At 37.8% G+C, this 16,264-nt stretch overlaps 1 protein-coding gene across 1 annotated transcript; it reads right to left on the bottom strand.

Annotated features, from left to right (window-relative positions):
• Positions 1 to 11,236: 11,236 nt before the first annotated feature.
• On the bottom strand, positions 11,237 to 14,355 carry neurod6a (neuronal differentiation 6a). The gene is made up of 2 exons (XM_053494871.1): positions 14,286 to 14,355; positions 11,237 to 13,802 (listed from the first exon to the last, which is right to left on the bottom strand). Exon 2 carries the CDS (start codon positions 13,790 to 13,792, stop codon positions 12,776 to 12,778), a length of 1,017 nt encoding a protein of 338 aa, XP_053350846.1. The 5' UTR covers positions 13,793 to 13,802; positions 14,286 to 14,355; the 3' UTR covers positions 11,237 to 12,775.
• Positions 14,356 to 16,264: the final 1,909 nt, after the last annotated feature.

The raw sequence follows: 16,264 nt of genomic DNA, 5'->3' as shown, positions 1-16,264 counted from the left end.
GAGCTTTATGGCAAAGGCTGTGAATACTTATGTACATGTACTTTCTCATTTTTTTTTATCTTTTATAAATTTGCAAAAATCTCAAGTTAACCTTTTTCATGTTGTCATTATGTTGTGTTGTGTGTAGAATTCTGAGCAAGAAATGAATTTAATCCATTTTAGAATAGGGCTATGACATACCAAAATGTGGAAAAGGTGCTGCGCTGTGAATACTTTCCTGTAAGTGAGCTAAATGTATCCAGTTGAATTTTGCAGAACAGTGAAGCAGCATTTATGAGCTACAGGTACAGTATGTGTCACTAAACCATGATTTATTCTATGAAATGGAACATTGTATATTTTTTTTATATGCCTGTAACCTGTTCCACTTTCAAATCCATATACCACTAAACCTACTGTCCTTTTGCCTGTGGAAGAAAGAAATATCCGGTCCGCACAACAACTTGGTACAGGTTTTACACCGGATGCCCTTCCTGACGCAACCCTCTCATCGGGCTTAGGACTGGCACTGCGTCAAGTTGCTTGGGGGTTTGGGCACTGGCTGGGAATCGAACCCGGGCCTTATGCATGGCAGGCAAAACGCCTACCACTAAGCCACTAGTACCCCCTTTTCACATTACTGATGTGTATCTTCTAAAAACTTGTGATTTCATTTTGTCCATAGGAGTGTTGTCATATGTGATTAAAACAAACACTAAATTCCTAGCCAATACCAAAAGAAAATGTCAAATAAGTGCTGTGTTATATAATACAATACTTTTCCTGATTAAACTGGTGTGTGATCAGATCACAGAGATGGATGTTAATTACAAATCTAATCAGGGCCAGAGTGTGCGGTGTTTAGCCAATCCGTAAATAGAGAATAATAAAACATAGCATGATGGTGTAGAAAACATCTACAACTATTAAAATTTCTTGGCTAAAACATTTTTTTTTCAGCTAAGTAGTCAATTATGTAGCACCACATGGAATTATTTTCATCTTGCTGAGATGTTTTGGTGCATTGTTCATGTTTAAAGTTAGACGCCCTTAATCCAAAGAAAGCTGTTTGTTTCATGAAAAATAAGACCATTTTAATTATTATTATTTTTTGCCTACTTACAAATGACTTGAAAAGTTGAGTGGTTCAGGTGATCTCTGTATATTTAGAAAAAATATGATAAAAATGATGATATATGTCCAAATGATGCATATGTCCAAAAACAGTGGCTGAGTTATATTTTTTGCATAACTTTATTTGTTTCTTTTTTTTTTTAAGTGACTTATTATCCAGCAGCACAGTGGCACAGCTGGTAGTATTGATGCTACACATCACTTGGGTTACTGCTGAGTTTGTGTTACTGTCTGTGTGGATTTTCTCCCTGTATCCATATGAGTTTTCTGTGATTCTCTGGTGTCCTGTTACCTCCACTAGGTGAACTGACTATGTTAAATATACTGTATATGTAACCTATGCCCCCATTGGGAAGTTGGATAATTGTTAGTGTGTTTGATTAACTTTCATGTCTGTTTTATACTGTCTCTTTCATCTTGTTTGAATTTATATTAATGCTTTTGACGTGCATTTGTATGTGATAGTTGTTTGCCTGTTTTTTTATTTATGTTTGGGCTGTAAGTATGTAGTTCATTATATATGAGCTGACCACTATAATTTAGTAATAGGAGTAAAAAAAAGTTTATATCACATAATAATTGCTCTTACAATGTTCTCTAAAAAACAGATGTGCTGAAAAACAGATGTGCAAAACTGCAGTGCCACAAATTATCATCACTTGCAGAGGTTACATCTTCAAGAAGTAAATTATTAAATAGGCACTATGGAAGCTTTGTATAGAAAACCAAAGTTTAACAGCTTAAGTGAATAAAACTTGGTATAATGAGGTATTTTTACCAAGTAAATTAAAATCAATGTCAGACAAGAATGATTGTAAAGTATATGCAATATGGTAACTGGCTAAAAGAATACTGTTGAACACATTGTTATATCATCATATACCACTTCTTTACCAACCGAAAAACCTAAATGTCATGTACAAAGATCAGATTTTAAAGCACATAAACATTTAACATCAATTTGCCAAAAAGAAAGAAAAGAAAAAGGAAATAAAATTCTTGCTCTAAACCAGTTTACGTTTCCCAACAACAATATCTGGCATGAAATTTGATATTAGTTTTTTAAAATACAGCCTCAATAATGTAATATCCCCTGATATCTTGTAATAATATTCATATTTGTACACACCCCAATTTCTTTTACACATGAATATTCATTAATTAGATCACAATTAAAAAAATATGTACCAACTTTTCTAACCCTGAGATTAGTCATATTTTCATTATTGGCATTAACATTGATGTAAAGCGATTCTTATTTAACTGTCTTTTTACAATAGTAAAATTAATTAATCCTATAACAGTTTATGTTTGAAAGGTATGATAATTGTCAAACCCCTTTGATAAGTCTACAATGTTTTCCGACTACTTTAACAGGAATGCCATGTCTTTCCAATTCCATTTTTCTAATCATTTCTTTCTTTATTTTTTTTCCTTTTCTTTTCTTTTCTTACTTTAAACATTGTACTTGTAGGCAAACTTTTAGGAAGTGGACTAGAGTGATTTTAAATAGCATGGAGTATGACTAACGATGGAAACATGTTAAAATCATTGCAAGAAAGTCCTTGGAAGACAAATGAATTTTCAGCAGAATAATTAACTTAATTAACAAATTTGCATGCATATTCATCAAGCTATTCAAGTCTCTCCAGCTCAGCTTGATGAACGTTGGTGTAATAACCATCTCATTTACATTCTGCCATCCACCGCCTTTTGTAGATGAAAATGAAAAATAAAGAAAATAGGCCACGCACATATGCATGGGCTTATCCTCATGTATCATACAGTATGAAATAGACCTCTGCCTTTCTTTTTCTCTGTCTCTGTATAAAACTACACAGTAAAAATACATTTATTATAATAAGCTATTGGTGTAAGGAGCACCAGAGAGTCTTCTTTGGCCCCCTCACGGTGTGCCCACTCTGTGTTGCCTGCTTACGGGCTGTGCTTCATGCCCCTACCCCCTCCACACTCTCCTGGGTATAGAGTTGGCAGTGCTCCCTGACTCACGGCTCTCCGGGGCCGGTAGACTGTAGAAATTGCCACTCTCTTCACTCTCGCACTTTCTCCGCAGGGCAATCTTAAAAGGCAGCAAGGTGTAACGGCACAGACTGGCAGCCTGGCACACAGCGCCTGAGGATACCAGCATTACTGACAATCAAGCCGTACAACCCCACCCCTTCACACACACCAGTACACACATTTGTCTGTGCAGGCATTTAAGTGTGCTCTTTGGCGCAGCCTGTGTTTGCACACAAATCTATGCTTATTATTTGTTCTATTTGTTGTCAATATGTCGTGGAGTTCAGACTTTTTATTTGCAGTATATGAATATCAAGCTTATAATGTGCACAAAGTCAACTACCGAATTGTGGAAAAAGTACCATGGGTTTGTTATTTCTTGTCGACTCAAATTTACGAGAGTGCATTTCTTTGCATATGGGACAATTAAGAGGTGATGGTAATTTGCAAACACATTGGAGAGGTTCATTAAAATTGTTCTGGAATAGAGAAATCAGCCGTAGGCCTAACCTGAGTTCATTCTGACTGTGTGTACGTGTGCTAATTTGAGCCGAACACAACATATGTTCGACATATTCTGGAGTGCTATGTTTCACAATGCATCACAGCTTGCTGTAGATTCATTCATGATATTTACAGAGAAAGAGGTTAGTACAGCAGCTGAAAAGTTGTTGCTCTATATATATCATCTATGCATGCAGTAATACAGTAAGCATTATGAGAGCAGTGTTTCATGGCTATAACTTTTTTTTTTAAATTTAGCAATGTGGGAGGGGGAGGTCAGGTCATCTTAAAAATTATGATGTAATATATAAATAACGGTACCCCATTGCTTAAGCCTTCGTGGGTAGAAAAAGAAATAAACAAAAAAAAAGAGAGAGAGAAACCTAAAACCAGAGTTTATTTTGCTAAAACAATTTAGATTCTAGTTAAACCATTCAGATTTTTGCTTTTTTCTGTATCGGTTACTAAAATATATTAATTGCGTTTTGTTTATTGTCTTTGTGTTACATTATTAGTTAAAGATGACATCAACCAGGCGCATTATTTTTAAAAAGTACAGCCAGGTTTAATATGAAGCATTTCATTCCACTCTGTGTTGTGTATCCGTTTGTTTGGATGTGCATGTTTTGTTTCCTTGATGAACGGAATTGAATTTAAAATGTTCTGCTTAGAGCAAAATGGGGGGTTGAGGCCCAACAGCACCAATGTTTTAACTTATCATCCACTGTGATTTGAAAAGTAAAACGCCAGAGGGTTTCAGCAACTTGAAGCCTCCTTTGAAGGTGGCACATCCCCAGTAATTCAAAGCAAAACATGGCATAGCCTTACAGAACCCAGACCACACTGTGCCTCGTTCTACTGGTACCATACAGAGAGTGTTTGATGGTGGTATGGGGAAAGTTCTGAAGAAAGTCCCAAATTCACAGAGGAATTTGATTACCTCTATCCATTATCCGCACAGTGAGTGATGGAGCCGCTAACCATCTGTCATCTGTTTCATTTGCATCATCAACACCTGCCTGCCTGTTTATTGCTCACCATTTTCATAACCCTCTCACACTTTTTTAGGGCTTTGATAGAATCTAAAAATTTGTCTCTAAAAAAGACAAATGAATTCACTTGAGCTCTTAAAAGCATCTTACAGTTCAATTCCGCACAAGTGAATCATTTGATCAAACAAAAATTGAGAAATGTTACTTTAACATTGAAAACATAAAATATGTTTAGCTCACCTGTATTCCAGAATAGAGCTAGTGATGAGCTGTGTAAATTGTAATGTACAGTAGCAAATACTAACTAACAAGAGCTGAAAACATGTTGTTTATACCTTAGCTGTGGCCACTCCTGTTAGTTATGTTGTGTGTGTGTGTGTGTGTGTGTGTGTGCGTGTGTGCGTGTGCGCGCGTGCATCATTCTCTCTCTCTCTTCTCCTCCTCTCCAGGTGGCGTCTGACACTACAGAGACTGAGGGGTTGGGCTCTGGCTCCAGCTGGTGATACATGCTCGACCATGACACTTTTTTGGATTGGGCCCAAGAACCCGAAACCACTCCCACTCCTGTCTTTAACCACTTTTACTACAATGTAAAATCAGCAAAGTTCTGCCAATCTGCTCGTAAATACCTGTGAAAAATCAACCCGTGCCTAGAGAGCAGTGTTCTCTGAAATGCCAAAAATACCATTAACGTCCTGGAACACAAGCTTTCAGCAAAGAGGCAGAAGAAATTAGAGGCAAAAATTAGGTCTTTTTAACAGCTATTTCTTTTGGTGAATCCAGAATAATTTTTTTTTTTTCAGTTTTATCTTTATTAAACTTTATCAGTTTAATAAAGTTTTATTCAGAGAAGGAGGGATTTTTAATAACGCAGTATCATGTTTTTTTTGTGGTGGAATTCCTTAACATATGATTGTGTTAAACCTTGAACATTTCTTATGCTGTTGTCGATGAAGGGAGATTCAGTCATAACACCCCCCCCCCCCACGAAGGCACATGCAGATGCAAGGAAATGCATAATTTATACATTATATAATAATAATAATAATAATAATAATAATAATAATAATAATAATAATAATAAGTGGAAGAAGGTGACCTTCTCACAGTTGCCTTCAGGAAAGGGTGTTTAAAACATGCCTCCAGTCTGTGTGTGTGTGTGTGTGTGTGTGTGTGTGTGTGTGTGGGTGTGTGGAAGTTGCCTATTCTTTCTGTGCTTGATGGGGTTTCTTCTCTGGTACTTTGTTTTCCTTTCACTGTCCCTAGACATGCAGTGTTGGCTGACTGGCGATTCAAAATTTCCTTCAGTGTATGATTTTATGAGGGTGTATGTGTGTTTGTGGCCTGCAATGAATTAACACACCATCCATGGTGTGCCCTACAGGTTTTCTGGGATAGGCTCTATAACACTACTACTACTACTACTTCTACTAGTAATATTAATAATTATTATTATTTTATGGCATTACCATCTGTAATACCATTTGACCTCTAACTGTGCATTTTGCCTTCTTTGATATTTGTCATTCATTATTTTATATTATAACAAAATTAAAATACAGGCTTATTTTAGTTCATGCAAAAAAAAGTAGAAATATTTTATTAAACCAATTGTCCATACTCAATACATATAGTGTTAATACATCAGTCATGTACATGAGCTTAAGGTTTAGAAATTGTCTGCACTGTACTGTGAAAAAAAAATTACAGCTTTCAGTTTTATGCCAAGAGACCATTTGGTCCTTGTGTCTGTGCCTCTTCACTCTCCCTTTATCACGTGCACACACACACACATATACACAAATTTTGTTTATTTTTTCACATTTATTCTTAAGTAAATATGAAAACCACAGGGTATCACATTGTTTTATTTTTTCGCCTTATATCTACTGAACAATCATTAAGACAAATATTTGTCATAGGAAAATCTACAAATATTAAAAACTCTCTTTAAATTGACAGGCACACAGTTTGTTTTCTTAATTTACTTTAGACCAGCAAATTAATCTGAACTATAGGGAACGTTTTGGTTTTATTCATAATTTCTGCCTGCATTTTCTCTCAGAATATCAAAACAAAAAGTTAGACTGAGCACAGCTGTCATGTTCATTGTCTAAAGAAAACTGGACATATTAAATCTTATAGCATTCTGTGGCCATTCACAACCCTGCACAACCTTTGTGATTTTAATTAACATCTAAATTCATTACCTATACTCAGACCATCCTTTGTTATGGTTGTTCAAGATCTCACAGCAAAACATTTCTTTCTAAACAAAGTTTAACACAATTAGAGATTGTAACAAATTAGAACTGAAGTAAGCGATGATTTACTAAATCTTTGAACTTTTCACTATTTCTTTCAAAGGTGATGAGAGTGACAGTAAAAGTCAGATGCCATTGTATTCCCCCGCAGATTCCCAACATTGGCTCTTCTTCCCCTGGTTCTCCTTTCAAGTGCCCATTAACACGTACACGTACACCCGTGTTTCCAGTGGTCACTTGCGGTCTTGTTGTTTTATACCAATGCTGCTGACAGAGAAATGTTTGTTTCTCCATTTGTGCATAAAAATCTATATAGATTTTTGACCAGGCGTCCTGAACAGTCATGTCTAAAGTAACTGCACATGCACGAGTCCTATACATTAGAGCATGGAAACATGTTTTGGATGCAGAGCTATTTGGCTTGCTGCTGATATTTGATAAACTGTTGATCTGACAAGGTTAAATGCTTCTGTGAACTTCACAGTAGCTGAATTGTCTGGACCTTTTCCAGGGTATTGAGCCAAAGACCTCAGGTCAAACATGTGTTTCAGTAATGGCTGGACCCTTTACTGCACATTAAAATTGAGAAATATCTCAGCAGGCCCCTTTTTTGCACAAGATATTTTTAAGAAGCCTCCAATCATTTACTTTTTCATTTGGTTTAAACCTGGAATACAAATGACCTTTTTGTCCGATTTCCTTCTTAAATGGCCATTAAACGTGCTTCTGATTAGCCGTTGTCTAGTGCAGACAAACTTCATGCAATTTGTCCAAATGGGAATAGGTCTTACATATTTAATATCAGGCTTTTAAATTCACATTAAGAGCACTGTGGGCTAATGAGATGAATGCTCTGATTAATTGAATCATAATGGGTCAACTTTACAATGCTTAAAACTTACTTGATTTCTTTTAGGTAACTTGAAAGAGGCCTGGTATGGTATTTAGATTGGCCTGTGTCTTAAATGTATTAATTATTTTTTCACTTTGAAAAAATCCATAAACAAATATATGTTTAGAAGTATCGCATCACATCCATGTTATGGAGTACATATTGATCTTTGTCAGGATATACATTGGGTAGCTCATAACTCCTGATACTAAAACATTTGCACCATGCCAAGATAATGGGAGAGCGTGCCAAGTTCAGAAATAGGGCGGGTTTTTTTTCAACCAGAATGAGTGCCAATCTGACACCAATCTAATATGTAAACGAGTTGCTGGCTGACGATGTGGTTACAACTTCTGTTTGGAGGATCACCTGCACCCACCTCTCAGAGGACACGCTTTTCAAAGGGGCTTAGCTCCTTAAACCTTCTAATTAAAATGAGAAATCCCTCTGCCTCACCCCCCTCTGCCACCAGCACTGCAAAAAAGATTATTAGGAATTTAATGGGGAAAAATCTGTGTCCCACACCATCTGCGACCCGGGACTTGTGGAGAATTTTGGGAACGATGACAGAAAGGATGAGAAGATGGAGAATGTGTGTGTGTGTGTGTGTGTGTGAGAGAGAGAGAGAGAGAGAGAGAATGACAGCTCTCTCTCAGCCAAGTGGAGGTGGAGGTGTGAAGAGAAGGCCATAGCCCCACACAGATAAATCAACATCACGCGAGCACAACATTTTTCACTTTTAATTACCCGGACGTTATTATTAACAGGCTATTCATTCTAAGCCTTGTCTCACAGGCACTCAGGTGTCTGTTACCCAGGGCTACTGAGTGAGCCTTTGCTAGTAACAGTAAACACACTTTTACTGCATGCACATACTGTATTTGAGGCTGTAAGTCCAAATTCCATAATTTCTAATAAAATGATTTTATATTTTTCTAACTGGCACTGCAATTTAAACATGAAAATATCTACATTATGTATATACAATGTAGATATGTATATATATGGGCAATGTATATATATATACAAAAAGGAAACATGCAGTAACCTATATGGTAATATACAGCAACGAAAATGGAGAAGAGACAGGCAGAAGATGAAATGACAGGTACATACAGACAAGAAGGATGAGCAATGAGTGCTGAGCAATACCACAAATGATTCAGATACCTAAGCGAGTCACCTACAGCCAGCCACCCACACATACCCACACATACTGCAACACCATATGTTCAATCACACCATTAACACTGTTCAAATACATTAATGCTGTCCAAGCAACATATTTTAAACATTCAGGTGACATATCAGGAAAGTTCTGGTATTTTATTTTAAATGGTCAAAGATAACTTTTAAGCATACATGTACTGTATAGTAGTGGCTCTGTTTTGATGTGGGGAACATTTTGCTGGAATTAATTTAGATCCATTTGTCACCTTACAGGAGAGGGTCACTAAATGACACTATAAAGTAACTAACTGTTCTACCAAACTTGTTCTATGATGAAACCTTTCTATCATGACATCTATATCAGAATGACATTTCAAAATTCACAGGACTTAACTGGTCACTGAATGGATAGATAAATATGACAATGATATAAATTATGTGGTGTTGATATAAAGCTCAGTCTAATTGAGCCAGAGTGGTAGACAGTGCTCTTCACCACCACCACCATCAAAACACAAACTGAGTAAATATTTCAAAAGAACAGTTATAGAGATGTGTAGTATCTACAGTATTCCAAGGCAAATTAAAATTATTTTGGCAGCTTGTAGTGCTGCAATATAGCACTAAGATGCTTGGTCTTTTTCGTTTATTTTGTCACACACCTGTAACAGTCAGTGTTCAAGGTCTCACGTTTTCTGTAAATGTCATTTAAATTTACAGTATCTTTGCTTACATACATACATACATACATACATACATACATTCATTTATTCATTCATTCACACACGTGAGCAGTTGTTTGGGATGTGTGCAGAATAGCTTGTCTCAGTGTATTTGAAAGAACAGTGTATAGTTGCTGAGCATGTGCACGTCAGTCTTTGCCATATAGCTCGCACTGAACGGTGCAAGTCTACCTCCACATCTCAGCTTTAACCCGCACCATCTGCCGCTGTGCTCATGAGCAGGAGACGCAGGCGCCGCGCTATTGTCACTCACACAGAGAGACGGGCCTTTTGCAACTTGCCTCATCACATTTTATTCCCTTCAGACGATGAAAACAAATCTGACTTAAACACTGAGATAATACTTTTGTACCGTACGCACTCCAAATATTTATAGCTTGTTTTCTTATTATTTTATTATTTAAATGTATTAGATATAGCGCAGCCTTTAATTCATGTATTTTTCCCCTATTGCCCTATTATAAACATATTAATTAAAATAATAATTCCTATTATTCTTATTATTCTTCTTATTATTATTATCAGTATTATTATTGTTGTTGTTGTTGTTGTTATTATCTACAATATTCCATTTTTTTGTAAATCTAGTTTATTTAAAAACTGACATTTCGTTTATGGTTGACGTACTCTTTTCATAATACATAATTTTTTTCTAGCTAATGGTTTTATAAACGCACCAGTAATTTTTTTGTCTTATTGTCAGCAAATTTTACAATTATATTCGTACCAATTACTGTATAGTTGTATAACGAAACGAAACAAACGTTATTAAAGGTTAATAATAACAGCAGGTCTGTCCCACTTTGCAGTCTTCTAAAAGATTCCAAAACCGAACATTAACTGGCCGTGCAGGCCTCCGTCCCCAAACTATAACATTTAAAAATCTCGACGCGTTATAGGTTACTGTATAGTTACCTCTAACAGTGCGTCTGTACTTAGGGCCTCCAGCCTTTGGCACTGTACTACTAAACTGAAAGCTGCCCAAATGTGGCGCATTAGTATGCAGTGGGACTCATTTCTCTGGATTAGCGGAACCTGTAGCAGCACCCTGTCTGTTTGGCGGAAGGCGCTCATCCGCAGTGTGGCTGTGCTCCAGCTGCTGCGCCAAACTCATGGGTCGAATTAATAAATAAATAAATTTATCTATTAATCTCGCACTGTACTGTGATATACAGATATCCGTCAAATACCACTGCTTTATCATTCTTACGGGTCTTATACTTATGATTTACTTTTACCTACCCAATGTGTCTGTTAAAAATTACCGGCCTTTCATTATAGCAGGCAAAGATTATATAAACTTTCTTTTGGTTGCATCCGATCCGCACACAACTTTAGCACATGTTTTACGCCAATTGTTAATAATAATAATAATAATAATAATAATAATAATAATACCTCGACTCCCTAAGAATTTATATTATCATATCTCAGGGGAATATAGTGAGCTACATAAATTCAAAATGATCCTACAATATTTAATTTATATTTATTTTATTTTTACAAAACAACTCAGTGACAGTGTACAAATCTGCACAAGAACAGTTTTGGTGCATTCCTTAGCATTTGCACAAAATCTCTCGTCGTAGTGTTGTGAGAAAGATTCCACCACTGAAAACATCCATTACATTGCATAACTGATGGGCAACAATAATCATTAAGGCAAGGAATTCCCATGACATTACTTTACTATACATGACACTAACCTTTTTCAGTCAGAACATAATTTTTACATGCTTCGAAAAAAATCGAATAAACTGGAATACATTTTTAGATGTGATTGTTTCGAGCCTATGCGCAATATCTCAAACATTATATCATTAACTTACTGCACATTTTTAAAAGATATATAAACAGAAAAAAAATGCCGGACAAACTGTTTTTTTGTCTGTGTGTAATGTACTTAGATTATAACAAGATTAAAACTTCTTAATTTCCATCATTTATTTATTGTTATTAATTTTATAACAGAACGCAAGGTACTTGTGCGCATTGTTTAGGCAGGCCTGTAAAACCTCTAAAGAATATTACATTTGTTAGAGCTCATATAAACCCCTCCTATAAATTAGATTGTCCACGGTCCAAATTTTAAGATTTAAAAACACAAAAACATAAATTAAGAGCATAGTTAATAAGTTTTGTCCACTTGTTACTTTTAAGGGATATATATTTTTTGTATAAATATTTAAGTACGTTATAATAATACGTTATTTACTAAAGATATGACTTAGGCTAAACGCCAACCCATCAATCCAGACATTTAAGTCTTCACATGTTTCACGAGTCAAACAGGAAACAAAACAACGGACACTGAAAATGTTTTTTTTTCCTTGTAGCATCAAGATCAGTAAAATAAACTCTCGGAATGTAATTAAATAGATGTACATACATAAACTCAACTGTCATCAGTATCCATCCTTTTAACTTATGGGTATTAAAGACGTACCGATGATCTGGATGTTTTGACATCAGACTATTTTACTGGAGAAATGCAGGGCCTGGTGGAGTGATCATTGGTTTTGACTTGAAAAAGCCCGTTTGTTGCATAGATGCCTTTGCATTTATTGCTCTCGTTTTTTTCTGAATTTCTTAATTTTACTTAGCAAATTTATGATTCTTGCTTTGTTTTGGGCAGTTTGAAAACATTGGCCTTTTTTGGCTCATTGTACATACTCTAATGGAACAAACATATAGTATGCCTAAATCTTAAGACTTATTACAGAGATGATATCCAGCGTGTCCATCCTTTTAACAGCATCGTGGGATTTCCATTAATTAGTTCATTTATTTTAGAATATAAAATGAAACTAAACAAGAGCATAATTTATAGTTCTGTTTTTCAATGATATTTCACGCCAAAATGTCCGCCCTAAGCAAATCACTCCATCCAGTTAACTCGAATACATAAAACATCAGTTGGCGTACAACCAAAGAGCTCCTAATGGAGCGCGATGTAAATAATACATGTTGCGGGCTTAAGTTTGTTGTTTTAAGTAACCACCCCGAAAAAGGTGAGGGAAGGGAAGGGTAGTATAGGGAAGGAATGGGGGAAGGAAGGGAATGGGACGAGTTTGCCTAATTATGAAAAGTGGCGCTCAGTTCGTCTTGTGCAGGGTAGAACTGGCCGCGCAGATGGAGGTCGTAAGGGAAGTGCAGGTCAGAGGAGGCGCGCGCCACTGCGCCCTGGCTGATGGTGGAGCGGCCCGGTACAGCGCAGTAGCGCATGCCGTAATGGCAGCTTTTCCCATAGTCACTCGGCTCCTCGTGTTTGAGCGAGAAAATCCCGTTGAAGTTCAGCGGCGGGCTAAGCGGTCCGTCAAACTGTGGGCTCGCGCACTCAGGAGACGCCGACTCGTAGAATGACTCGTAGGTACCACAGTAGCCATACGGCCTGAAGGGTTTGACACCGTCCGCCCCGCCACTCCCGCCACTCCCGCCGTGCCCGGTAGCTGCAAGGTCGTCGTGGTAGGCCGGGTAAACAGCGTCGTACGGCGATCTGGCTGAGAAGGACGCCTCAGCGCCGTGATCTGCGATGAAGCTGCGAGCGTTTAGCTGCAGGCATCCCGCCACCAGGTTGGTAGTGGGCTGGGAAAGGCCTTTACACAACGTCTGTACAAAGCTCAAGAGGTCAGGCCTCTTCCCAGTGCTGAGGATCTCCGAAAGCGCCCAGATGTAGTTCTTGGCAAGACGTAGCGTCTCAATCTTGGACAGTTTCTGCGTTTTTGAGTAGCAGGGCACCACTTTGCGCAGACTGTCCAGCGCGTTGTTGAGGCCGTGCATGCGGTTCCTCTCCCGCGCGTTGGCCTCCATGCGCCGAAGCTTCACGCGGTCGACCCGCTCTTTGGTCAGCTTCTTTTTGCGCGGCCCTCGCCGCCGTGGCGCGTCGAGCTCATCTGGGCCCTCGTCTCGCTCGTCCTCGTCCTTCTCCGACTCATCGTCGTCCATCGCTTTTAGGTCCGTGTGCGAGAGCGGCTCTTCTTTTTTGAAGGCGTCGTGTTTGGTGACCTTCGACTCGCCCACGCAGTCCCGCGGAAAGTTTGCCACGAACTGAGTGTCCATCATCACCGGCTCTTCAAACGGTAAAGTCAGCATTGTAGTCCTGCTGCACATGGTGGAGAAATAACAGCTACTTGAATGGCCAAGAAAGGCTCTAAATGCACGACATTTTATCCGTAGCTTATCTAAGATGAAAGCTCCTGTGCATGATAAACAGTCTGCATTTATTTATTTTTATTGTAAAAATGCATCAGTTATGTCAAAGCTCACCTAAACCAGTAAATAATAATAATAATAATAAGATCAGCATATACATACCTGTATATAACCGAGACTTACAGACATTCACTGCATATGTCATATATACAGATAAACCCAAATCACAGTATGTGGCATTTTAAAAGTAAGAAAAGCCTATAGACAGAACTGTCCACACAGACCAGTGTCAAAGCACCCGACTTGTCTATTCGGTAACTTCTTTCAAAACGTGTTCAGGAAATTATTCTCCAGAATACGCGGCTAAGGAAATCTGATTGGACACACACATCCGCGCACAAGCACGCCGAAAGCACCTTCACTTTTAGCCTACCTGGATCTTCGGGGTCAACAGGCGATGTCCATTTTTTCCTCAGTGTGAAGAACTTCTCCTGCCCGCTGCAGGCGCGCGCGGCCAAATGCGATTCTCTCACCTCTCAGTCGCTCTTAGAGAAATGACACCGATGCCAACTGCCAGAGCTGGTACCCATGCCATCTGCTGCTGACGTCACGTGGCAGTGGCCGTCACGTGGTTTGGTCCCTGGAGACATTATTTTTCCCTGATCATCTGGCATGCCTGTAGCTGGGTAGCACTGGTAAAACCGTAATTTAAACGACAACAGAGAAATACCATACAACATCAAAATCATATAAAATGGTTGTAATGAGTGAAGGAAATAGCAAAAAGTGCATCTTCCATGTTGAGCCAAATGTTGTTTATTTATACAATAAAACAACGGCAATATATCAATTATTTTGTTGAAAAAATAAATAATAATAAAAAAGGATCAGTGATGTTTTTTTTTTTTACCTCAAAATGAGTAAAATGGAAAATGATATATGCAGTTGTTTATAAAATAATAATAAATCTATCTGATGACAGCAAGTGCTGGATGATTGATAGCTGTTGTCTGTTGGGTCAGTCCCATCAAGGGCATTTGCCAACTGGCTGAGCCTGTGCTGATTCTCACCATCAAGGCCATCCAGAGTTGACTTTCAGCTGAATGTCATTATGCAGACAAGCTGATTAGGCATAGAAAAAAAAACTGTTTAAATAAACGATCTCTTCAAGGATGTCCACAACAGAGAGAACTATTGGGGGTTTTGGCCTTTTAATTTAAAATGTAGTAAAAAATAAATCTGTGTCCGTTGGTTTTGCCTTGCAAGGAATGCGGAGCGTAATTGGTTTGTCCTTGCTGTTCCAAGCGTTTGGTGGAAAAGGTCTGAATCTCATCCAGACCCCCTGAGTCCTGCTAAACAAAATCTGTAGTCTGTATTCTCTCTCTCTCTCTCTCTCTCTCTCTCTCTCTCTCTCTCCACACACACACACACACACACACACACACACATATTAATGGTGAACGAGAGACAGATTTTGGTCTGATGGCCTTAGTGACTTGTGCATCTGGCCATTCCTTGTAGCAGTAATTGGCCTGCGCAGTGACTCTTTCCATGCTGAGACATGACACCCATACATTCCGTTATCAGTAAAATCTACTGCACACACACACAAAAAAAACCTTGCTCATTTATTATTCACATCAGAGACAGAGTTTGTGAAAATGCCCGAGGTGCTACCTTGCACAGATTTGAAAGGCGGTCAGAAATGCCAAGCCATGCATACATGACAAACAAAAACATACACATAATTATTGTTTGGGATTATTCTGTTGTTTGACCTGATGTTACAAAACTATGTCAACAAAGACTAAAAAAATAATTATTATTAGACATAATACTATAAAATATTTTACATAATAACATGCAATTGCCTTCGCTGAAGTAATGGTGAAGTTTGGTATTTTGTGTCTGTTTGCAGCAATATATTAACAGGGGTAATGATGCATTGGTCAGTTACATGAAGTGAACTTCTAATTTGATTAGTCAGTCAATGCATATTGTTCAGTGACTATGTACTATTCATAACTACAAATAATATAAGAGAAACGAGTTTAATTATGACAATTTTAGCACTTTGAAGTGTTTAAGGTGTTAAAGCGTAACAGTTTAAGCTTGCCTAGTGTATCTTTTAAGCATTTTTAGTTTTTCATACAGCACACACACACACACACACACACATGTACATATAGAAAGAGAGGGAAAAAGAGAGAGAGAGAGAGAGAGAGAGAGAAAGAAGACAACAACTACTACAATAACTACAACAACAGTAACAACAACATAAATCGTTGCCCTCCACCCTCTCATGCCTCAGCTGGTGACAGGCTTTCTGGTCCAGTACACACACCAACATCTGATGAGTCAAACTTCCCATTTCAGACTAATCACTTGACTGCACTAATTGCAAATGCAAAT

Source organism: Clarias gariepinus, chromosome 4 (genome assembly GCF_024256425.1).
Source record: "Clarias gariepinus isolate MV-2021 ecotype Netherlands chromosome 4, CGAR_prim_01v2, whole genome shotgun sequence".
NCBI lineage: Eukaryota > Metazoa > Chordata > Actinopteri > Siluriformes > Clariidae > Clarias > Clarias gariepinus.
The sequence above is the reverse complement of the archived record's forward strand: the minus strand, read 5'-3'. Positions and strand labels throughout refer to the sequence as shown.

Excerpts from the sequence above, each read along its gene's own strand:
- neurod6a (XM_053494871.1), bottom strand. The coding sequence starts at position 13,792 with ATGCTGACTTTACCGTTTGAAGAGCCGGTGATGATGGACACTCAGTTC.